Here is a 26,265-nt window from a genome sequence, read left to right on the forward strand (position 1 = left end):
TATAGCCGCAAGTTTTTCATTACAACGATATTTGAAAATAATGAATGATTTTGGGAGGTCCCACGTGATTCATTATAGTATCGAGGTTTATTCATTCATTCATTCATTCATTCGTTCATTCATTCCTTCATCAGATTCATTATAGTATCGAGGTGAGCAGATTAAAGCCTAAGTTTTCTTGGGAATTCAGCTGCAGCACTTCTTTTTGTGGTGCAGTTTACACTTGAGCACCGCGACGTTACCGGTGAGCCAAGCTAGCCCCCGCAATACTATAGAGATCATTCAAGCTCACATTCATCAACCTCCACTGTGGTGCATGCTACAGGCAGTTGCACTGTGCCGGCAACTATGGTTGCAACCTATATTGACGTTGCAGGGTGTGCTTGCAGGTGGTGTGTTTTTTGCATGTTGTAACGAAGCTTGTTTTAACTGAAGCAGGCTTTTGGCGCGAAAGAAGCGTAAGCTTTACGGTCGAAGCAAAATAGTGCATCACCTTGGGATTGTTTCTTGAAGTAATCTCCCTATGAAACCTACGTGTGTTGAAGACTTACTGAAGCTCTTTATTTGTGCCAGTACTCCTTTCACATGAATTATTGAAGAGGGGCGCTGTGATGATCAGTCTTGTCCTCATTCTGTACGGGGTGAAGAATTTCTCTTCTGGCACCAAATCCATTTTTCCTGTGAGAGTAGTTGTTTTTTTCTTTTCCTAGATCTTTTGATTTTAAGGGGTTACACTGGTCTTGAGAACATTTTTGTTAGTTTTTAACCTATGTGCCTGAGATTTTCAAGTGCATTTTTAACATCCTGAGCACAAATATGCAGTCAGTTTTCATCTATCTGGTGTGGTTCAGAGTTGTGCGACATGTTATGCCATTCATTTCCAGCAATTTTTTCATTATTTACCTATGAAATACTCACAATACTCTTTATCACTTCGTGCTCTAGAAGGACCAGGGAGTGCAACATGCCACTGCAGCAATTTTAGCATTGTTTCTGCAATTGCTGTAAACTTGTTAAATGTCAGATCGTCAATTACCAAAGTTTTTTTAAACTGAACTGCATAAAAAATTGTGTTAGCAAAAAGATGTCCTACATTTTTGTCATTTTATTGCACTGTTCACTTCATAAGCTTTCGAATGCACCAAAATGGTACAAATCTGACCGGTACATCCCAAGATATTGTACCCGATAGTTGACCTTGTGGGGAAAAAATAGGTTCAGAAAAAAAACAGGGAACGAAGTTTGGGAACGTAGGCAAAAGTGGCCATTTAGGCAACTTTAAAGGGTGACAGTGTTGTAAATACTTATGGTACAGATACAATATTTCACAGCTACATTCCTTGAGACCTGCAGACTGCAAAAAAAATTAATTTATTACCAAAAATTGATTTTTTTTTTTAAATTTTTGGTCCTCAAGGCCAATGTCCCCCTTAACTTCTGTGCGCGCACATGCCATGCAGAGCTTTGACGAGCTGCTGGAGCTAGCAGAGCGCGGAGACCACCGGACTGTGGACATGCTCGTCAAGGACATCTATGGCGGAAACTATGAGGCCGTGGGCCTGACGAGTGATCTCATCGCCTGCTCTTTCGGCAAGACGGTCCGCCACTCCAGCGCTGCCTCTGCTGAGGCTAGATCCAGCGACGATGAGGACCCGGCACGTATGTGTACACACGTGTGTGCTGCCTTCTTTCTGGTCCTCGCTGATGCACTACATCATCATCATCATCATCATCATCATCATCATCATCATCATCCTGTCTACGCACACTGCAGGGCGAAGGCATCTCCCATTAATCTCCAATTACCCCGGTCCTGTGCTGACTGCGACCAATTTATCCCCGCAAACTTCTTGATCTCATCTGCCCATCTAACCTTCTGCCACTCCCTGCCACGCTTGCCTTCTCTAGGGATCCACTCTTACCCTTAATGGCCAAGGCTTATCTTGCCTTCACATTACATGCCATGCCCATGCCAAATTCTTCTTCTTAATTTCTACTAATATGTCCTTAACATGCATTTCTTCCCTGACCCACTCCGTTTTCTTCTTGTCCCTTAATGTTATGCCTATCATCTTCTGTTCCATTGCCCGCTGCGTCGTCCTCAATTTAAGTTGAACCCTCTTAGTGAGCCTCCAAGTTTCTGCCCCGTAGGTGAGTACCGGTAAGGTGCAGCTGTCATACGCTTTCTTCTTGAGGGACAATGGTAGGCTGCCATTCATTATCTGAGAATGCCTGCTGAATGCACTCCACATCATTTTTATCCTTCCAAGTATCTCTGCCTCATGGTTTTAATTATCTCTGCACTATAGCAGGGGCTCTCAAATGGGGTCTGCGGACCGCACAGGGTCCATCAGGGCAGTTTAGGGGATCTGCAAGTCGATCCGTGACTCTCTCCTTTTTGGCCTTTTAAAGACGACATTCTTTCTTGAGCTACTCAAACCTGAAAACTTTGGCCTGTCTGTTTGTCTCTCACTTCAGCTGCCCAGCCAAAAGATAAAATGAACTCTTGAAGTAGAAGTTTAATTGTCAAAACTTTTCTAAACTACTGTCGGGCGACTGTGGCAAGAGGTGGGATGTGTTTTTAACAAAAGAAATGTTACCACTACATTTCACAAGTTTGGTGTTAGAACACCATCGAATGCAGCGCAAGCAATTTTTGGTTAAAGTTGAAATTAGTCTTGTGCACCAAAGCTACACCTGTAACGTGCGGCACAGTGTAGTGGGGGGTTGTGGTTTGGTTTAGAATACCTCCAAATGTTTATCATGCACCAAAAGCATCTTTTTCTCCCTTTTTCCTGGCTCCTCATGTATCTGATTAATTTTATTTATTGATTGATTGATTGAGGGGGTTTAGCACGCCGACCCTACACAGGCGATGAGGTGCGCCGTAGTGGAGGGCTCCGGATTAGTTTTGACCACCTGGGGATCTTTAACGTGTGCGGAAATCTCGGACAGATGGGTGTTCTCGCTTTTCGCCTCCTCATGTATGCGTGTGTGACACCACCAGAGCATTGGAGCATGTTTGTGAATAAAAATGTGAAACGGCATTAAGGTGAAATCTGTAAAAGAGATTTTAGAAATGAAAATTTACCAGTGTAATCACAAGAGTATATCTACGATAATCCAGCGTATTTATGTTATAACATAAAAAAAAAAAAGAGACCAGAGGTGCTGTCGAAGTGGGGCAAAGTGGGGCAAAACATGCTGTCGAAGTCATCATCATCATCACCACCACCTACACCAGCCTATTTACGCCCACTGCAGGGCAAAGGCCTCTCCCATAAATCTCCAATTACCCTGGTCCTGTGCTAACTGCCACTAATTTATCCCCGCCAACTTCTTGATCTCATCTGCCCATCTAACTTTCTGCCGCCCCCTGTCCCGCTTGCCTTCTCTAGGGATCCACTCTGTTACCCTCAATGACCAACGGTTATCTTGCCTTCGCATTACATGCCCTGCTCACATCCATTTCTTCTTCATTTCTACCAATATTTCCTTAAAGGAGCCATGAAGAGAAAACACAAGTTTGGTTCATTCAAAAGATTGTCTCGTTAGAATCATACTGGCACCACTTTTAACGTAAACTTCGCTCAAATAAGCTACATAATTAGGAAAAATGGGAATGGTCATGCGACCCACCAGCTCATTTCCCGCAACAGAACCTATGATGTCACATGAGCTAAGCTCTGCGATTGGCGGAGGCTGGCAGAAGCAGACGAAAATTAGGTAGAGCTTACAAACTAGACGAACGAGCGATTTGCGCTTAAATTTAGGGCACATTAAGAATGATGGGACAAACAGTGGAAGTTACGAAAGCACATGTAAACATAGAAGTACTGATGCGTTCTGCAGTTCGTACTGCGCACAGCATGCTTGGTTTAGCTGCACAGCACTACGGGGCTTGGGGTTGTCTCAGACGACACTGGCCGATTGACGCAAGCAACGGTGTCTTACGTGACCCCATTTGTCGAGCGAGCACTGTTTCAGGGAACGAATATTTTCTCCCAGAACAAAAACAAGCCAGGTTTAAATGCGGGCAAAAACAAACCAAACGCTTGCCACGGTATGGTGGCGCCATCTAGGTTACGGAACGTAAAGAAACGCGGGAACAAACCAACACCACTGTACAGGGTGGAGACAACCTTTGAACGGTCCCGTGCCGCCGCAATTGGGCCAACGGGCTCAACGCGTTATTTTTTTCATTTCCCACGAGACCTAGCAACGCGAAACAGACAATATGATTCAAACTTCTTCAGTAAACCGCGTTGCGGCGATAATTTTAGCGCGGTTTTGACTTGCTTCGGCGGCGAGCGAGCAACCGAAAATGGCGGCGCCAGCGTATACGTGTCTCTACCCTGTACGGCGGATGCGTGAATGAAGGTACTCTAGGCTGCAGAGCGGTCGGTTCCTGTGATGTCATTTGGGACCACGAAAACGCACGATTGAGCGGGAAAATCAATATTTTAACCTAAATTGTTTAATTTCTCAGTGAATAAAGCACCGTTTGTATCCGGACAAGCGCTGGGGGCACTATAAAACACGAAATCTTTCGAATAAAACCAACTTGCATTTTCTCTTCATGGCTCCTTTAACATGCGTTTGTTCCCTGACCCACTCCGCTCTCTTCTTGTCCCTTAATGTTACACCTATCATCTTCCGCTCCATTACCCGCTGAGTTGTTCTCAATTTAAGTTGAACCCTCTTAGTGAGCCCCCAAGTTTTTGCCCCGTAGGTGAGTACCGGTAAGATGCAGCTGTTGAAGTGTTGCGACGAAGCTGTCGAAGCTGTCAAAGTGGGGCGACGTAACAGTGGAACCAAGACAACAGCTTCAGCAGGAAAAAAAACTGTGAATAGTGCTACGCACTTTGTGAGAATCCCCTGACGCGAAAGTTTGACCCAGCACGCTTTGTGGAGATGCCAATCGGCTGCTTTGCTCCTGTGTCGTCTCTTGGCAGGGGCGTTCAGCGAGAGCGACATAGCGCGCAGCCTGCTCTTCATGATCAGCAACGACGTGGGCCAGATTGCCAGCCTGTATGCACTGATGCACGGCCTGGACCGCTGCTACTTCGGGGGCTACTTCCTCCGGGGACACCCGCTCAGCATGCACACGGTCTCCTTCGCCATCAACTACTGGAGCAAGGTACGAGCCTCCTCCTGCAGGCTTGCTCGAGTCTGGCAGCTTGACCGCTGGCTCCGACTTGTGGTCCCCTTTTTAAGCCTTCAACAGACTCATATTGCTTGTATTCACTAGAGAGGCGCGTATGCAGGCAGCCGTGTGAGTGCGCCGTCACTCGTTACGCCGGGCTCCGCGGGATGGCGGTACTTGTCCGTGCTAAGCACATGACTGTGTTGCACGTTAACAAACTCTACCTCAACGAATGCAAAGTATTGCCTCGAGTCTAATGTGAGTGCGATTAATAACATCTATGTTGGCACCTCCGTTGAGAATCGGGTTGAAACGGAGCAGATGACACACGCCGTTTTTTTTTTTTTTTTTTTTCGGCGTGCGGGCGTTGTGGCACAATCCACACCAGGTCCGTGGAGCATCGGCCATGTCTGTGGCCGTTTCTAGTGTTGCCAAGTGAAGAAATTGACAGCTAAACTTTTCAACGAATACCACCTATATAGGTGTGAGTACAGTTGAGCCCCTTTATAAGAGGCAGGTACCGGGAAGCAGTTTCTGTCTCTTTTATATGAGAGGTCTTTTATAAGCAGGGTACCACGTTTTCAATGACTGATCAACCCCAAGTTCACTGTGGGCATTGTATGACCAAAACAACCACAAAGGGAGGCTACAGCATGTTGCAGAAGGTTCGTTATAATTTATGTTTTGCCCCTAGGAATAATGCAATAGTTTTGAATCTATTTGCTTCATGACTGTATTTGCACTGTTTTTTAAAACAGTTTCTACAAGCTTTCTCTTCTTTCAGTGTTTGCAAAAGATGAATCGTAGATATTGAGTTCACAAGCCTGATGAGTAGCCAGAGCGCACAGCTTCTTCCGCTGTGTGCTCTGGCTATTCATCACGCTTGCAGGACTCAACATCTGCGATGCTTCTTGATTGGAGCTAAGTGATTGGGAGAGCCCATTGCACACTCCCTGCATTCTTGGCTTGCGCAGAGCCCCACATGCGCGGTCACGCTCGTACGCATGGTGGCAAGCTTTAACCACTTGTGTACATTGCATTTCCACAACAAATGCAACAGCAGTTAGTCGTCAATTAATCGCCACGTCTAAAGTTGAAATGCCTGTTACAAGCGCGATTGTTAACCAAAATTCAAGTACAGTAGAATCTCGATGATACGAATCTCGCGGGACCGCGAAAAATATTCGTATCATCCGAAATTCGTATGAACCAACACAGACCAAAAAATTGAACGCTGAAAAAAGTTTTCGTTTATTTCTTTTCTTACTTTCGCGTGAACAAATCCGTGATTTTTTCTGCCTTTTTTAAACCCCCACGTCACAAAGCAGTCCTTTCTGGAGCGCGTAACGCTTCGCCTAGCTTCGCGCTTGTCTCCTCACTCCCGGTGTCTAAGCTCGCTACACGCCGTAACAGTCAAGCGTGAACCGCATGGTGCGTTTTTGCACGCGATTCGCACGCCTCGGCATTGCGCGCGCTGTATTTTCACGGCCGCATTGACAATTTCGCGCCCGCGGTATCTCCTACCTCGGTCAGAAAAAGACGCTGACGACTTGCGAAACGATCGAGACAGCCCGCTGGCTCCGCCCAAGGTGTTTAGGCTTAGCACTCCGGCAGATATTTTATGGGCGCTTTCACTAGCGGCGCGGATGGTGTTTTATAGTACCGTTTTCGCCAACGTTATCAGCTCCTCTACTGCACAAGAAACTTCGTGTCTGCCTTGAGCGGCATTTTAAAGAGCGGCTAGAAGCAGTCGCTCAAGCGGCCGTGCCACTTCGCGGCCGAAGCCGCCGCCATGTTGCCGCCGCCGGCCGCGGCGCGCGCAACGTGCGAGAGGTTTCGCGGCGCGCATGGGGCGTGTGGGGCGCGTTTTCGCGAGCAGAAAACAACAGCCCGGCCGTTTCTGGAGAAAGAAGAGTGACAAATGGGGAGAGAGAGCCGTCACTTGCTTGTTCGGCACTCGGGCGCCTCGCCGACTCGTTCGTATCATCCGCCGGGCCGCGCAGGTCCGTTCGTAACAGCCGAAATTTTTCCCATTGCAAACAATGCAATTTTGCCGGGACTTTTCAGAAATTCGTATCATCCCGAAATTCGTATCACCCAGAATCGTATCATCGAGATTCTACTTATAACTTGTCCGTTACAACCGACTATCTTCTGCATCCGATGTCTGTTATAAAAGAGGTGAAATTAATGAAAAAGATATGGCGGCCAACCATGTGGGTGAATAGTGTCTCTTATACCCGATTGTCTCTTACATTCATGGCTCTTATAACGAGGTTTAACTGTACAATGTATGTAGACCTCGAGAAAGGATGTGTTTGGTTGTAGTAAGTTAAAAAAAAAGTGTACGCTTCTAAAAACTTGCCCGTTTGTTTACTTTGTGGACGCACATGGAAACAACAGGGTGGTTCTTTTTTTTTATCTGCTCTTCCTTTGCAATCTTGCTTTGTTTCTAGACTTCAGTCAGACAAGAAACATTGGATTAGCTCAGACAGGAAAACTGGCACACACAAGTTCTTAGCAGCTTTTCAAGCGGTGTGTAAACAAACCAGGAAATGAGAAAATAGAAAAAAAAAGGAAAACTCTTGCTCACTTTTGTGTTTGGTCTTGAGGTGACGTGTAAATGTAATCCATCTTTTTTTTTTGCCTGCAGACATTCCACACATTCACTAAGGAGATGAAGATACTAGCATTGTTTATAAGATACATGTACCAGTGCCTCGAGCAAATGGTGTACTTGGTCAGCGACACCTGATAGTTATGCTGGTCAAGGCCCCCATAAAACTGTTGTACACACAAAATATTGCAGAGTAGGAGACGTCAACATGGATTTTGGCCTTGCAGTCATACCGTTTCACCCATTGGATGGGCTGTTCGTATGGCTGCTTTTGAGCAATTCCTTTCGCCGTTAGTCGTCTCCACGGTCATCATTTGGGACGGCTAGGGCAATGTAACCTTAATTGTCACTTTCCAACAAGTGTCTAATGTCACTGACATCTTCGCCGGAGACAATGTGGTCTAATATGTCCCTAACTTCAGGCCCTAAAAAATCAAAAGAATAGCAAACAGGTAAATTGTTTATGCTTGAAAGCTGTGTTGTAAACCATACCAAAAGCAACACGAAAATTGTGCCATCAATGGCCTACTGTATCAAATATTATACACGAAAATTTGAAACAACGCTGAAGAGTGGGCGGGCTTCAGACATGACAACCAAGACAATATTTTGGTCTCACAATATTTTCTGAAGAAGAAAATGGCCAAAGATTTGGGACGAAATAGTAAAATGCTCGCTGTTTTTTCGAGTAAAATGATGCCGGTGGGATGCCACCGCGCGAGCTCCTGGGTGCCGTCATTTCTCTCGAGCTGCCAGCAGGCCCCCACCTGCGCCTTTCTAACTACTCACACGAGAAAACTTCTTCAGGGTATCATAAACAATGCTCTGGGCTTTGGTATTAGCTTAACACAATTTATCGTCACTTTCTGGCGTTTCAAACACCGCGTATGAAATTTGAAGGGTGAGGGAAAAAAATTTGGTTCCAATCCACACTGTGAAGGTGGTTAGACTGCAAAGCTGCAAACAACACCCACAACGATTGCCCATGCAGAGTTGCTTGAATTCGCACACGTGGCTCTACAAAGAGGGAAACCAGAGACTCCAGCAGCCGTTACCTGGGTTTTGCGGGGGTGGCGTCCCGAACGCAGCAGCGATGACAGAAAGAAAATGGAGAGGGGGGTCTGGCGAAGGGTGAGGAGGAGGGCGACACGCGCGGCTATGGTGTCATCTCTCTTACTGCCTCCCCCTCACTCTTGTTTCATGCATCCCCGCCAAGGCTCTGACACTTTACCCAAGTGCTGTTCTATTTGCTTGAATCCAAACCACATGAACGTTGTTATAATACGTTATGTGGTTTGCACTTCACACGAGGGCTTTGAATGAGCGCAAGTGGTAAACCCGTCGATGTGCTCATTGAGTACACTGTCTGTCTCCCCCGTCTCCTCGTGTGGGTGTAAGATGACGGGCTCTAGCTCTGCTTCTCCATTCGGGCCCATGTTGAATCCCTGGTTGTGCCAGCAGTTTCTTTTATTTAGCCTGGGAATTTTCTGCTGACCCAAACACGAAAATTTCCTCGGCTGGTTAGAGGTATACCGCTTCGCAGTAAAACAGCACCGTTTCTCCCACCTCACTCAAAAGGGCAGCGTGCCCTGCTTACTGAAACATGCGTTCTATGCCTCCAATGCTAGTACTGTGTTGCCTCTTTTGAAATGAAAAGCTGTTTCTTTTACTTCATTTATCTTGTATTTTTTCCTTCTAAGCTGAGTAACTGTTTCACTGTGCTTTCAATTACTGGCTCGTTTAATTCGTTTCTCCTTCCATTTTTCAAAATTGTGGTGCTTCTCCCCAACAGCAATTTTTCTAGCCCGGTTGTCCAAACTCTTTCTTCTTGATAAATTTGAAAGAAAATTAAATTTTGGTTAGTTTTTTTTTATTCAAAGGCGTTGAATGTGGGTAATGATGGCAGGTTGTTGGTGCATTCATGCACGTGACATCAAAGAAATGAAATGCCTCTCCGCAGGGCAAGGTGCGAGCGTCCTTTCTTCGGCACGAGGGATACCTGGGGGCCATTGGGGCCTTCCTCAAGGGCGCCAGCGAGTACGGTGAGTACAAGGGGCCCTGCACATGTTGTACCATACTTACCCGATTCTAACGCGCACTTTTTTCCGGAAAAATAGGTGAAAAAGTCGCACGCGCGTTAGAATCGAATACGAAACCGAAACTGCCGAAACAGAGGAAATTTCGTCTTACCCATCGACATCGCCATCTCAAAATGGTGCCAAAGCGTTTAGCAACGATTTTTCGGACGCAGGAAGCATAGGCGCCTAGGCTTTTCTATCGGCGTTCACACAAATTGTCAAATCGTTCCACTTGCGCGCTTGATAACAGCAATGGCAGCAGCGATTCTCACGCGTTCAAAACGAGTGGTCGGCTGAAGCGTGCGCCTCCGGAGAATCTCGCGGAATGGGCATGCGAGGCGTGGGCCACGATCCTATCGACAATGGTTGAACGTTCGTTCAGTAGTGTGGCATCGCGAACGCGCTTGACGGCACCGAGGACGAGATGTTGTGGTCTGCGGAGAGCGACGAGGAGTGAGATGAGTGAGATTACTTCGGGAAATAAATCGCCCGTTTTTCTCGCATTCGTTTTTCTTGCTCGCAAAGTTTCATGCGCGTTACAATCGGAGGTGCAAGTTTTTTCGTTTTTTTCCCAGGAAAATCGGGTGCGCATTTGAATCGGGGGCGCGTTAGAATTGGGGGCGCGTTAAAATCGGGCAATTATGGTATGTTAGAAATAAAAATCAGCCATATCTTCCTGCTTGCCATACCTTGCCCTGTCGGAAAATTTATGCTTCAAATTTGGAAGGGGTGGGAAGTGGGGGTGACGTTAGTGGAGAGGCTTGGGTTAAAGGAGCCATGAACACAAAATACAAGTTTGTGTTATTCGAAAGATTTCGTGTTTTGTAGTTCCCCCAGCGCTTGTTCGAATGCAAACGCTGCTTTATTTACTGAGAAATTAATCAATTTATGTTAAAATTTTGATTTTCCCGCTAAATCGTGTGTTTTCGTAGCTGCAATGACATCACAGACCGCTCTGCAGCCTAGGATCCCTTGATACACGCGTCCGCTGTACAGAGTAGAGACACGTACACGCTGGGGCCGCCATTTTGGATCGCTCGCTTGCCGCCGAAGCAAGTCATTGTATCAAAATCGTGCTAAAAGTATCGCCGCAACGCGGTTAACTGGAGAAGTTTGAATCAACTTATCTGTTTCGCGTTGCTGGGTCGCGTGGGCAACGAAACGAACAACGCGCTGAGCACGTTTACCCAATCACAGCGGCACGGGACTGTTCAAAGGGTGTCTCCACCCTGTAAGGCAGAATTGGTATCGAGATATTCGTGTGGTTGTTTACGCTACTGAACCTAGATGGCGCCACCATACCGTGGCGTGTCGTTTTCTGCCTTTTTTTTTCGTTCTGGGAGAAAATCGTTTCGTGAAACATACTGCTCGCTCGACAAATATGTTCACGTAAGACACTGTTGCGTCAATCAATCGGCCAGTGTCGTCTGAGACAACCCCAAAGCCCCGCAGTCCTGTGCAGCTAAACAAGAATAGTGCGTGCAGTACCAACAACAGCAGTACGCAGCGGTACTTCTATGTTTACATGTGCTTTCGTAACTTACACTTACCACCTTTCTTACGGCTTTAAAAAGAATGTGCCCTAAATTTAAGGCAAATAGCTCGTTCGGCAGGCTTATACTCTGCCTAATTTTCGTTTGCTTTAGCCGCCCTCCGCCAATCGCAGAGCTGTCTCGTGTGACATCATAGGTTCTGTTGCGGGAAATGAGCTAGTGGGTCGCATGGCCATTCCCTTTTTTCCTAATTATGTGGCTTATTTGAGCGAAGTTTACATTAAAAGTGGGGTCAGTATGATTCTAACGAGGCAATCTTTTGAATGAACCAAACTTGTGTTTTCTCTTCATGGCTCCTTTAAAGGGGGACGTGGCAAGTGAAACTATTTTTGTTATTTATGGACCAAATTTGGTCAAATTGGGAGAATTTATGTTAGTTCACTAACCTAATTACAAAACTTGAATCGGTTTAAAAATATCTACTATACTTTTGAGTTACCAGACTAATTACCTTCACAAGGCTGCCCCAAGATTAATTAATTAATTAGGCAAGAACTCGCCAATATTTTTATGTCAGTGTGATCAGGAAGGTCTATTTGCGCAGAGAAGCTATTAGGTTATTCTTTATTTCCTTTAGGTATCCAAAAAGAAAGACAGAAGTTTCACTTTCTTTTTGACATGAAGCTATTTCTGATTTTGAAAGGAAGGTGGAACTTTTTCTTGTTTGTTCTTTCTTTATGTGTGAAGGATATAATGCCATAATCTGATAGCTCAGAACAGACATTTCTCATTACACTGATATAAAAATCTTGGTGACTTCCTGTCTAATTAGCTAATTATGCTGAAGGCTAGTTTCAGGTAATTAGTCCTCTAACTTAAAATTATAGAAGGTATCCTTAAGCCGGTCCAAGTTTTGTTGTTGGAATGGCTGGTTACATAAATGCTCCTAATTTGATTCAATTTGGTTATAAATAAAAAAGTAATTTTACTTGCCACGTCCCCTCTTAAGGGAGCAGTTTGGTCTTTGAGGCCGAAAAACGGTCAAAAAAAGCGTTTTCCGAAAAATGGCATTTTCGGCCTCCACAGCCATTTTTCTATCAGTCTGTAAATTTCCTCATCAAAAGGCACCATATTTTGTTGTTATTATATTATAATAGCATTTTAAAGTGCACTCTACAGCTCAGTTAGCGCAGAATTCGATAGGGAAACGGCACTTTTCTTGCAATGCAAAGCTAGCATTTCGCCCTCAGATATCTCGGCACCCAGGGCAGATACAACTGTAATTCTTTTTGTTTCTGATACGAAAATATGTCGAAAATACAATGTTGGAAACAAATTTTTCAAATAGAAACTTTGGAAAATTATTAATGTGTTCAATTGGCACCACCTGCGAGCCATTTCTGGCAGAGTGCGGGAGAAGCGAAGTTCCCTGTGTTGTAAAACGACCAAAAATAGCTGAATCAAAAAAGTTCTTCCTATATTGTATTCTTTAGTCATTTGTCTGCCTAGCCACGTGGTAATTGTCATTCTGTATGGAGTAGTTATTTTGTAACTGTGATCCAAAATAATGGCAATTAAACAATAATTAACTAAAAATATAATCAACTCACAAAAAATTTAATGGCAGATTTTAAATCAGCACAAAAAACTCTATAACGCGGTGCAGTTTCATTAAAATTGGTTGGTAAATTTAAAAAATAGCTCTAAGACCAGTCTGCCCCCTTAACTAATTAGGCAAGAACTCAACAATATTTTTATGTCAGTGTGATCAGGAAGGTCTATTTGCGCAGAGAAGCTATTAGGTTATTCTTTATTTCCTTTAGGTATCCAAAAAGAAAGACAGAAGTTTCACTTTCTTTTTGACATGAAGCTATTTCTGATTTTGAAAGGAAGGTGGAACTTCTTCTTGTTTGTTCTTTCTTTATGTGTGAAGGATATAATGCCATAATCTGATAGCTCAGAACAGACATTTCTCATTACACTGATATAAAAATCTTGGTGACTTCGTGTCTAATTAGCTAATTATGCTGAAGGCTAGTTTCAGGTAATTAGTCCTCTAACTTAAAATTATAGAAGGTGTCCTTAAGCCGATCCAAGTTTTGTTGTTGGAATGGCTAGTTACATAAATTCTCCTAGTTTGATTCAATTTGGTTATAAATAAAAAAGTAATTTTACTTTCCATGTCCCCTCTTAACTTACAGCACCAGGGGTTCTTTTTAACGGTGTGCATTCAAATCTCATACACGCGGGTGTTATTGTTGCTTTACCGCTGTCAGAAAATCCGACACTATGTCGTTGCGTTTAGTCGCCGAGCCACCGAGGAGTGTTTTCTTCTCTTGCTGAAAGCTACTGTTTCGTCAAATTGTAGGAACTCAGCGTGTTGAGTGGCACTGTTAAACCGAAAGTAGCGAGATACCTTTGGTACTCAACCATGGTCATTACTACCATCATAAAGCGTTGCTTTCTGTTTATTTCACCATTTCGCTGTAATGCTTTGCTGGCTCAGATCGCCGTGCTACCGTACTTACCCGATTCTAATGCGCACTTTTTTTCCGGTAAAATAGGCCAAAAAATCGCATGCGCGTTAGAATCGGATGCGAAACTGAAACTGCCAAAACAGCGGAAATTTTGTCCCATCCATCGCCATCGCCACCTCAAGATGGTGCCAATGCTTTTAGCAACGATTTTCCAGACGCAAGAAGCCTAGGCGCCTAGACTTTTCAATCGGCGTTCGCACAAATTGTCAAATCGTTCTACTTGCGTGCTTGATAACAGCAATGGCAGCAGCGGCAACGAAGGTGCGCCGTTTCTACGAGTGGCTTAACTTAAGAGTGGCTCCCACGCGGTCACAACGAGCGGTCGGTTGGAGGGTGCGCCTCTGGAGACACTCGCGGTATGGGTGTGCGAGGCGTGAGCCACGATCCCATCGACCATGATTGAACGTTCGTTCAGAAGTGTGACATGGCAAACGCGCTTGACGGCACCGAGGACGAGATGTTGCAGTCAGCGGAGAGCGACGAGGAGCTCTCAGAGAGCAACGAGGAGTGAGATGAGTGAGATTACTTCGGGAAATAAATCACCCGTTTTTCTTGCATTCATTTTTCTGGGTCACAAATTTCCGTGCACGTTACAATCGGAGGTGCAAGTTGGTTCGTTTTTTTTGCTAGGTAAATCGGGTGCGCATTAGAATTTAGAATCGGGTAAATCTGGTGAGTACATTACCTGCTAGCACAAAACAGTTCGGCATTCTAATCTTGTAGTTTGGGCACAACCTAGTCTTCATGTAGTGCCCCGGTTTTCCAGATGTAGCACTGTAATTATTGAGCAGAATGAAATTTTTGTGCAGAGCACAGCGAAGCAGCAAATTTTCTTCAACCTTGAGTTTGCCAAAAGCTTACCAGTATGCGCATTCGTCTTAAAAAAGTTAGTGTAGTGCTAGCAAAGCTGTTAGTGTACAAGTTTCAAGTGCAGAGCACTTTAGGGGCTCGCCTTAGTGTCGTAGCTCGCTCTCTGGACCCAAGTAGAGCGACATGGCGTTCCATCGTCACGGCGTAACTTGGAGGCTTCGAAAGCTAAATGGTTTATATAGTCATAAGCATTCGAAACTCGTGAACCTCTGGCGCTTGTCATACATCTCCCTCTTGTTTAGCGCAAAGAAAACTGTAGGTACATTTGAGGCAAAATATACGTCATTAACCAGCAGCACTTGCGTTCATTTAGTTAGGAACGCTCGTTGGGTTAGTTTTTACAGTAGTAAGTGAAAAAAAGTGGCAGTGCGACGCCGGCACGGGTGGGAGGAAAGCAAGCACCAAAAGAACAGAACTCCCGCTGGTGCTGTTGGAACCTGGTGGTTGGTCACGACTTCATCATGACCGAGCCACGAACGGAGCCTACTGGAGATCAGCTATACCAAACACGAAGCTTTCGACACTCTACTATAACGACGCTGATCTCCCAAGCTAAGGCTGCCATTTTGAACGCGGACACAACATATGAAGAAATTTACACCATTACCGACCGCCTTGACTACAAGTCCGGACAACTACAGAACACCGACCGCGACATCGAATTCTTTCTGACTGGCAACTACGCCGAGCAAGAGTTTATGGACACTTTTGAGTTTTGCAACGTCATCCTAACCTGGCAATCAATCTTAAGGCAAGCGATGCAGTTCCCACGAAGTGAACTTTATGATTCTTGTCTCAGATATGGTGAAGCCGTGTCGCAGCTTCTCACCCGCACCGACAAACGCAACTTCAATTGCCCCAGTGACGCATCACGGGTTAACATACTTCTTCAAAAGTCAAGCAGCTTTCTGAATGCCTCCAACCGTATTGAGGACTCTAGCAACGACGCCGACGTACATAAAACGACGCCTAGAGCTACCATTCAACTTGAACCGAAACCGTAACGTCTGCCTGCAGAGAAAGGTGGTGCATATCTTGATGTTGTGCTTGACAGCAAAGAAAAACCCTACGGTGTGCTGAATTCGTCAATGAGCTACACCCGAGCCATAACTGGAGCCGTCACGGCTAATGATGTGTCCTTAAAGGAGCACTGACACCAATTTTCAGCGTTAATATTATTGCACAGTTCGCTTCCTTCACTCAACAGAATATCCTGGCTGAAATATGAGCGGCCTGCGACGCGAAGAGCAGAGTTCAATTGCATCTCATTTATCGCGCCGACGGAGCAGCGCGTGGAGCGGCACTCAGCAAATGGACATCAGCGTGACATCACTCCAGGAGAGGAAAAAGAAGTGACGCGACAGCGCTCGTCAAAAACTCGTGACGTCACTTCACGCGCACGGCCCCACGAGCGGCGAGCAGGCGCAACACCCTCTCAAGCGACATCCGCACAAAGCGGTGAGGTCAGGCCATGATTCTGTCATATGCGCCGTTCGGAATGAAAGCGCGGAAATTTGAAACAAACAATTTTCAGGCCATTCAATGTAATTAACTATCGCGCGCTGAAGTGTTTGAAGTGTGTTTCAGGTTCGCCAGGCCATTAGGCATCGATAAAAGCAATAAAAGTGTAACATAAAATTTTCGTGTCAGTGCTCCTTTAAGAGAATTATGGCGTCCATTGGAGATGAATATTGGCGCTTTGAAGGAAACTTTAACAAGCCTAATGGAGGTGAACCAAATAGGAAAAGACAAGAGAAGACTTGAAAATGACACTAATGCCATCACCAGATTTGCCATTAAGCTCTCTCGGCACCAACGCACGAACATGGAACCAATAAGTCACGTCACACATGGCGTGCATGGCAGACATCGGGGTTATTACCACGACAATGAGAGCACCCACTCTTGGAAGGAAGAGCAGGGCCTCGAGAACCGCATGAACGTTGCCCCGGCTCTTCGGAATACTCGGGAATACTGACGCAGGAACCGCCAGCGAGGTGACCGTTTGCCCGGGACAGCTGGACACGGACCATGCAGGAAACAACGGCGCTGGTGGAAGTACAGACGCAAAGACCAAGGGCTATCCCCTATGCGTCACTGTATTTTTTCGCCGCGGGGGGGAGGTTGCTGGAACTTTTTCACCGAGGACAAAGAAGTGACCTCAGTTAGTAGAAGAGGACGATAAGGATGGATGGCAGTGATTGGACGTGTTCTGTGTGTATTCTAATGTAAATACAGTTCTTTTCCCCTTACCGAAGAAGTTGTAGTGGCGACAGGTGCAGCTCAGGCAGGTGGTGCACGAACACTTTGAAGGCGGGAAATTTGAATTGCGTTGGGTGGTAGCAGTGAGCAGATAGCGGCGGTACAGTCCATTATGGCGAATCACTAGTGGCTCTGCACTTCCGACAGCTTTCGCATTGAGTGGAGCGGCTTTAATTTTTGCTTTGGAATTTGAGCGTGTGGCAATCTTTCAGGCACTGAGAACTGTTCGTGGAGTGAAAACTATGCCGGAAGCTCGGGTCTTCAGAGCCCCATCCCAGCCCAGCTGTCGCAACACAACAGCGGCATGGTAGGAATCACTTTTTCAGTTCTTTTTACGTGAGCTGAAGCAACTCTGTTGCTTGCAATGATGTTGTGCAAAAATGAGCAGTGTGTTTTCTTAATGGGGCCATGCAGACAAAATACGAGTTTGTTTTATTTGAAAGATTTCATGTTTTATAGTGCCCCCAGCGCTTTTCCAGCAGCCAACGATGCTGTATTCACTGAGAAATGAATCAATTTCGGGTAAAATTTTGATTCTCCCGCCAAATCGTGAGTTTTCATGATGTCTGCTATGAAGTCATGAGGGCGGGTATTCAAATGGACTTCCAGTGCGTCATTAGGCTCTGGAGCCTTGCTTACGGTCATTCCTCCCAGATGGCGCTACCATACGCAGCCGCAGACTGTTATTTGACGTTGCTTTGTTTTAGACCGTATTTGCGCCTGGCTTTGGCTTGTATTGTTACGTTAGAAAGCAATCGTATCGTGAAAAATGGGATATGCTCGACAAACAGGGTTACATTCGACAGCGTCGCTTTGCCAATTGGCCAGTGTCGTGTAAGATAACTCCAAAGCTGCAGACTGCTGTGCAGCTAAAACAAGCATAGTGTGCCCAGTACCAACAGTGTGTGCATTGCGCATCGGTACTTCTATGTTTACGTGTATTTTCATAACTTTCATTGTTTACCTTACCATTCTTACAGCTGTAAAATGAATATGCACGACATTTAAGCGCAAATAGTTCGCTCGGCAAGCTTATAAGCGCTGCCTAATTTGCGTTTGCTTTTGCCGGCTTCAGCCAATCGCACAGCTGGGGCATATGACATAAGTTCTGTTGCAGGAAATGAGCGAGTGGGTCGCATGGCCATTCCCTTTTTTTCTAATTATATAGCTTATTTGAGTGAAGTGTGCGTTAAAAGTGGTGTCAGTATGATCCTAACGAGGCAATCTTTCGAATAACTTGTGTTTGGTCTGCATGGCCCTTTTAATGGGTTGTGAATGCAAAAGTATCGATGCGCAACTGAATGCCTGAAACATCTTGATTCCACCGTATGACATGATTTGCTTTACGATCCGCATCCCGCTTAATGCTTTCAAAGGTCTCTGATTTGTCTCCTGCAGATTGCGTCGCTGCTTACTCTTTCTTTCCGCCTTTTATTATTACGAGTTGACTGCGATGGTGGATTTCACTGCTTGTCTGTTCACTTGCTTGGCCGTGTTCTTCCACTCCTTCAATTGCATTGGAGTGTACTGGCATTGACAACCGCCTATCACTACTGCCAAGTTTAAGCGTGTGCTGTGGAATGCCTCGCGCTATGGAGCGCTTCAAAGAGCCATCAAGGAGCCGTTTTGCCAGCCCAATGACGCCCTTGGTGCCACTTGGGTGTGCAGATTGACCAGCTGGAGATGGACCGCTTCGAGTGGAAGCTGACGTACTGCCCTCTGCTGGCGGATCCCGGCCGCTACCTGGCCGACACGGTGGACCTCACCCAGGATGCCGAGGCACGCCGCTACTGGCTCGCCTGCTTCCAGGAGGCCATTGACAAGGTACGCAACATTGTGAGGTAGAAGGGGGGGGGAAACGGCAGCCTATCCACTCCGTGGATGATGGCGAGGGTGCGGAGTACGGGGACCCAAAATGACACCGTCGTTCGATTGGAGCCGTGAGTTGCACCTTGATTATTCCCTAAATGAAACTGCAACTCAAATCGAATTTCGCCCGATTTTTGCTTGATGGTGGTGTGTGCACGGATGGACGCGGACGGACATTGGAAGGTCCTAAGGTAATCCGCACCGTTACAGGCGAGGGAGTAAGCCGTTTGACTCTTGGGTACTGACTCACGGTCGTAGCACAATGGGTAAGACGACTGGCACCAACTCGGTCTGGTCTACCAGACACAGGCTCTAATCCTGCCGGGGCCTGTGGAATTTTTTGCGATTGTAAACACTGTGCACACGGATGCGGACGGACATTGTGCGGTCCTAAGGTGCTCCGCACCTAAAAACGTGTCCGAGTGACTCCCGGGGGCTAGACAAGTAAAGCGTTTGGTCAAATTTGGCCAAGAAGGCAGCCCAAGTCTTTTTCGTGTGATAGGCCCACATGGCCCATTCCATGAAAATTAGGGGTGTGCAAATGCCGTATAGTGACTTTCGAATCAAATATTGAATCGAATTAAAAAAAAGCCGAATATTGAATCAATTATGGAATATCATTTTTTTTACAGGCCTCGATTTTTCATAGGTTTTTGCACAAAAGCAGAAGCTACTTCACATGTTTGGGAGAGACATGATGATCTTTTTCAAACTGGAGAATGCACTTTTCAACTTGCTTCGGCGGTACTCCAGGAATGCGGAGCAGTCACAATACGCATTAAAAAAAAAACAGCTTGTACTGCAATCATAGGTAACAAGTATAAATCTTTCCATCCGTTAATCTTTAATAAGATCAGGTCATGTTACGGGCTGTGTTGTGCATGCGCAGTTACATTTTTCTGTCGACTGTGCCAATTACAGGGCCGCTAACACAGCCCACTGGTAAAATGGCAGCTTCCAGGGCGAAGAAGTTGAAAAGGTCTATACAGCGCCTTGTAACTCAGAAGCGAGCGCTTTGCAGGTATGAACAATAGGGCGCAAAAACATGGCACCACCGCAACCATAGACCACGATGAGGCACTTCGAACGCACATGGGCAGCTTGAAGCATAGGTAATACGTTGTGGACGGAAAGCTTGCACTACAGTCGCCGCAGACAAACCTGCGCTATTCACTGTGGTCTAAAACACAAGTAAACACGGAGTTACCATACACCAACTGCATTAAAAACAGCCAGAATCTCTTTTGATTTTAAATTAACAGAAGCACTGTCAAAACGGCGGCGGTCTTTAACGGAAGCTGCCCTAACATGTAAGCGTCCGGTCATATAATTCAAAATGGTGGCCGGAGTCAACGGCTCGAAGAAAAGATCTTATCGACGCAATCGCAGATTACTACGTGCAGAGGGATGGATAAAATTTACGGCCTGTACAAGGTGAGCTCGTCGAAAGCGCGATGAGAATGAAACTTGACGAGCAGACAATGTAGCAGCAGTGTGCTAGCGTGCGCCGACGTCTCTCGCTTTCGCAAAGCCAGGTCACGTTCGGAAACTCCACTCGACCATTCGAAAAATCGAATAGTAGATATTTGATTCATGATTCGTAATGTTCGCTGAAATACCAGTTCATTCGTATTCGAATATTCGAGTATTTGAATATTCGAGTACCATTTAGGGTACTGTTTCATTCGGGTACCATTTCAGTCATATTCGAATTCGGGTACCATTTCATTCGTATTCGGATATTCGAGTATTTGCAGATTTTTAATGAAAATCTTCTGCGGTCTGACATGTGGTAACGAAGAACAAAAGCACAATCACGGTAAAAGTAAGCACCTACCTTACTGCACTCCCAAACCAACTCTTCTTTCAGAGAGACTTTGCTTGCAAGCAGTCTCTGATTGCATGTCATTGTGTGTTCCTCTCTTTGCTGCTGCAGCTACCGTATTTTCGCGCGTATAACCAGCACCAAAAATACGAAAATTTCAGTGGCTAAGTAGAGTCACGGATAATACGCGGGTTTTTTTCTATTAGTGCAGCTTCACAGCAATGCGCGTTGTGCCGTGAAGCTCTTACGCAGTAACACTGACTAAGGCTTCCATGGCAGTGATTGCGCAAAACATACAAGGACAGGGAAGAAAAAACAAGGACGAGCGCACTCCAACAACTGAATTTTATTAGTGAATTGTGACTTTCGCCTTGCAGTCAGTGTATTCTACGTGCTAAATATACGTTTTTTTCTGTCTACATAGCATGTGATGTGTTGCTTGAGCAGTAGTTTTGGTGCAGCCTTTCCTCTATCGAATGTGCAGGCAATACGCGAAGATTTTTTCTTTTCTTTTCTGGCGGGCTGAAAGTGGGGCTGCTAATTATACACAAGGGCAGGTTATACGTGCGAAAATACGGTACGTTCACACCTTTTTTGCCTTTGTAGTGCACGCCATGGTAGCGGCGCATGCTGCAGTGGCTGCGTGGTGGTGGGCAGTCTTTTTTGGAAGGCCTCATCTTTTTTAGGCTTCCTATTACTTTTTGTGCAAAAGCATCCATGAAGGGTTGTTTGCTTCTGGGACCTAATTTTCTCCCGCTTTCGTCTTTTTTCACTTCCCATTGGAATCATTCATATTGCTGTCTGTTAGGCTCATAGCGTGGTCGAAAATAACGCAAGACCGTACCAAGAACCAAACCACGGCAAAGAAAAAAAAAAGCTGCTCCTTCACTAAAACTGAATTGCAGGATGCAACGAGTGGCTACAGTGTTATCAGTTGCAGGCAGGTGTGCATCTGTGCAAGCGAGATGGATTAAGGGGGCACACTGGTCTTAGAAATTGTTTTTTTTTGCATTCGAACCAGTTTTGACGAGTCACGACACTTCACGGGTTTGTTCAGTTTTTTAGCTGATTTCAAATATCTAATTAGTTTTGATGTGAGGTAACTGGTTTTGGAGTTGATTAAAATTAATCCTAGATTGTTCTTGGGAACAATAGAAAAAAAAACTATTCAACAAAAGATTACCTACCAGCAAGGCATGAGTAGATACCAGAAGTTGTGGAAAATGAAATGTGGGAAGCAGTTTCTTTTTGTTTTGCAATCACATACATGTTTACATCAATTTATAACTCCTAAGTTTGAAGTACTCCTGCTAACCAATTAAAAATAATGCTAATTAAGCAACTACTGAAACATAAAATGCCAAATTGGCTTCCCATATCGCATGGTTTAAACCTTCAACTTCACAGTGCAAAAGAAGTGGTCTTCCTAGCTGCACTACATGCTGGGATGAACCTCTTGAGACTTTCGTATCACTGCGATACCACTCGTGGCGTGGAAGGGGGGAATAATGGGAAAATTGTTATGTTTTTGTTGAAATTGGGCCTTTACGGCCTTTATAAGTACCTGGTACTGTTCCATGTATGGAATTTTCCGAGGAAAAACTGTGCAAGTCAAGAGAAAAGTGATACCTAAAAAGCTGCTTTTTTTGGGGGCAATTTTCCGGTCCCAAGGGCCCATGTGCCCCCTTAAACGAAGAAGGTGGATGGCTGGGGAGCATCACTGGCTTCACGGGTGCAACATCATGCCATGCACATGGTGTGCCGTCCAGTTTAGCTCGCGTTTCTGGAGGATGCGTGGCGGGACTTTTGAACTGCGAAATGCAGTGTCGTGTTGCGCACCATCTTAATTAAAGTGGTGTTGCGCAATGTCATAGAATTGGCTCATAATTTGCACTCCGGAACGTACATTGCTCGTTGTACAGTCTAGTCCACTTGTAACAATATTCAAGTGCCTCAGAAATCCCATCGTTATAACAGATAACTGTTGTAAGCGGGTCGCAAGAAAAAAAAGGACAAAACAATATTTTATTCACATGCGAGCGAGGTTGTACTACTGCTTATTTGCAGAAGAGAAGCCATAGTCGGTCAGCTTTGTTTGCTTCACGCGAAGCAAGCATGCCATCGGAGCGGAGGGCCGGTAGCAGTTTGCAATTTCAGTGCGCGCTGTAACTGGATTCGATTGTTATATCCGATATCGCGACACTGGAACATTGTAATAAGTGGTTTATTTTGCTATAGAATGCATACAAAAGTGGACGGTGGCTTATAAACGGTATCGTTATAAGTGGGATTGACTGTACCTTGCAAGAAGGTTATTGTACTTGGTAAGGTGAGCTGCTCAGTGTGTAGGTTTCTTTGGGGGAGTTTTAAAAGGAGAACTGTGATTTTTTTGTCATTTCTATTACTTCGTTAGAGTCCGTTTAATTGGCCAGATTCCAGCCAAATTACAAATGCAATTATTCCAGTGAATCACACGATAAAGTGGCAGATATTTTCTCTGACTCGTATCCTGAGCTGCACCTTGCTGGTTAGCAGGGTACAGAGAAAGTGTAGAAGAATTTTCAGACTGGAACTGTACTTCAGGGTTCAGGGGAAAACAACTTTTTGAAGGAAAGCACAAAGCTTTTGTCCCGTCATTTGCGGTGTTTTTCTTCAAAGAGAAAACGTCATGTCTTGCGTGATGTACAGCTGAACCCCACAATAGCGAAACTTTTGGGGAAAGCCGAAAAATTTGCTTTTGCAAGAATTTTGTTGCTGCAGTAATTAAACATGAATGACGGAGAAATCACCCGCAAACCGAATATTTATTTCTCAAAGTTGGTTATATTACTTATCAACTTCACAGTTCAGCTCTCACACTAAAAGAAGTGGTTCATTTCTATTTATCGTCGTGCGTGCCTAAGAATGACCGAATCATTCAAATGCATCCAAAACATCCCATGGGTTTGCCTTCTCTGCATGTTTTCTTTTCATAGCGTGTGGCACCGAGGATGCCTGAGCACGAACTCAAAGTGCAGCTGCCATCACCCATCACTCATCACCAGCCATCACTGTTTTGTTTTCCGCATTGAAGAGTGGCGGCCTTGCTTATCGAAATGGTACAGAGCGAGCTGCATGTGATACCAAACTCGTCACTGCTATCTTTCCTTTTTCCACTTGGGCCACTGGCTTGGGCAATGATGGCTGCCTTATCTTATAGCGATAAAAACTTTAACTTTTGGGCTGACAGAGGCATCTTATTGGGAGAAAATGTGGTAATCGCCACACACGCAATACACGCGTGCTGTTCATCATAGCCGGCTAGCCTAGCCCAAGTCGTGTCGTGAGTCACCACCCTGGCCGTCCACAACCTGACTACTCGGAGGCATAGAGGATAAATTGTGTTACTGGTCCTGGTCATGTCACTGCGAGGCTGCCGCAACAGCTGCCTGTGACATGGTCTTTTTTATAAACAAATGAGGCGGCGCCCTTACAAGCCCACTGTGGCAGAAGTTTGGGCAATTTGGGCTTGCAGAAAATGCATTTTAGCACGTTTTGAACACAGTTAGCCTCAAACGGGTAGATAACATGCCGACCGGACTTGCAGCTAATTAACAGTGGGACTTACAGCAGGGTCGCTGTCCAGAAACAAGTTGTTGCCAAGAGATATGAAATACATGGGCTTCTATGGACATTCGCAGGGGATCCAAAAATATTTCGTTGCGGCAGGAATTTCGCTTCCGCGGGAATTTTGTAGTTGTGGGATTTCGTTATCACGAGGTTTGACTGTATTGCAATTTTTTAAGTGCAGAGCACTTCAGGGGCTCGCCTTGTCATCGTAGCTCATTGTAACGCTCTAAGATGTCAAGCGACTGCCAGAATCAGACGGCGCAGCGAGATAATGGACCCAAGTAGAGCCGGGCATACCCGTCGTAGGGCGTCCCGCAGGGGCTTTGAAAACCAAGTGGTTTAAATAGTCATAAGCATTCGAAACTCGTGCACCACTGGTGCTTGTCATACATCTCCTTGTTGTTTCATGCAAAGAAAACTGCAGGTACAGTTGAGGCAAAATACGCATACTTAACCAGCAGCGCCCACGTTCATTTAGTATGATAGTAAGCAAAAAAAAAGAGGCAGTGCAACTCCAGCATGTGCGGGAGGAAAAGCAAGTGCAAAAAGAACAGAGCTCCCGCTGGCGCTGTTTCAGGCAGGGGACGTGCGAGCACTACGGAGGTGGGAAATTTGAATTGCATTTGGTGGTAGCTGTGAGCAGATAACGGTGCTACAGCCCATTATGGCGAATCACTCCTCTGCACTCCTGACAGCTTAATTAAATTGAAGCCATTAAATTAAAGCCATTCCACTGAACGTAACATGTTGAGTGGAATGGCTTTAATTTTTAATATTGGTGCAATGGAAGACTCAGCCCTCGAAAGATATGACTTGGGGAAAAAAAAACCACACGAGCATGCCTCGATAAAAATGAAAGAAAATGTGACCGTGAAATGGCCAAGTAGAGTTAAGTAAGGAGCCTTCTCACTTTTTTTTCTTTTTTTCTTTCCAGTTTGTGGAGGTGGCTGTGCACAGTCAACCGCACAAGACAGACGCCCCCTTGCGGGCGGCCCAGTTCCGGGACAAGTACCTCTGCCGACTGCAGTACCTTGAGGAGCACCCCTTGTGAGTCTCTGTGCACCATGCCATTGCACCTTGCACGCCTTGCACGCAGCCACAGGGGGCGGCATTTTACACTCTTGGGAAATGGTGACAGTGCTCTGATGAGCCAATTCTAGCGCATTGTTGACAATGCAACCGCGGTGCTGTGTAGCGCATGCCAGGGCGCTCCATGACATTGAAAAAGCACACTGCAAATCAAAACACCTGCGAGATTTCCCTTATCATGGTGCAAGTTGTGTAAAAGGGGGTGCCAGTTTGCCGCATGTGCAAAGCACTGCCAAAGACAGATGGGCCTGTGAGTAAACTATCCTAGCATACCCAAAACCATTCATAGCTTCTTGTAGAGTATCATGTTAGTTAGCAACACATGTTTAGATGAAAGATACAGCACTTGTTTTGTGAGCATCTCGCCTCCGTCCTTTGTCTAAACGTGCTCTGTTCACACTTCTGTGAACTGTTTGCAAGAGAAGCGCTGACTTAAAAGGGAGAGCCCATGCAAACTTGCTAGCCTAATGGAGTGAGCAAGGTTGCCAAGAGTTTTTATGATCAATTGGCTGTGCCTGTTATGTGCTAGTGCCAGTGTGCTAGGTGTGAGATTCGATTGTCAGAAAGAGATGACAGGATAAAAGGCGTGAAACACTTCAGACGAACAAAAAGAAGACAACATGCCGCGCATACCAACAGACTGAGTTTATTTTCCATGCATGTAAGTAGTGCTATCCCGTCAACGCATGGGAACAGACATATGATAAAAAAGAAAGGAAGGAAAAAAAAACATGCACCGTAACTTGCATCATTTCTTATTTAGGACGGATCATATGGAGGCTGCTTGCATGTTACAGGGAATGTTTCTCTTTTAAGTGCAGAGTACTTTAGGGCCTCACCTAGTCATCGTAGCTCACTCGTTGAACCCAA

At 45.5% G+C, this 26,265-nt stretch overlaps 1 protein-coding gene across 1 annotated transcript in view; it reads left to right on the forward strand.

Annotated features, from left to right (window-relative positions):
* The window catches only part of LOC144168988 (4'-phosphopantetheine phosphatase-like), a 119,264-nt gene that overhangs the window by 67,429 nt on the left and 25,570 nt on the right, over positions 1-26,265 (forward strand). Inside the window, exons 6-11 of the mRNA XM_077697995.1 lie at positions 1,461-1,659; positions 4,956-5,140; positions 9,724-9,805; positions 17,216-17,310; positions 18,672-18,827; positions 25,241-25,353. Of these exons, the coding sequence (XP_077554121.1) occupies positions 1,461-1,659; positions 4,956-5,140; positions 9,724-9,805; positions 17,216-17,310; positions 18,672-18,827; positions 25,241-25,353 (830 nt within the window). The remainder of the gene's footprint in view (positions 1-1,460; positions 1,660-4,955; positions 5,141-9,723; positions 9,806-17,215; positions 17,311-18,671; positions 18,828-25,240; positions 25,354-26,265) is intronic.

This window comes from Haemaphysalis longicornis, unplaced genomic scaffold (assembly GCF_048455015.1).
Source record: "Haemaphysalis longicornis isolate Haplotype H1 unplaced genomic scaffold, Haemaphysalis longicornis Haplotype H1 scaffold_2, whole genome shotgun sequence".
NCBI classification, from domain to species: domain Eukaryota; kingdom Metazoa; phylum Arthropoda; class Arachnida; order Ixodida; family Ixodidae; genus Haemaphysalis; species Haemaphysalis longicornis.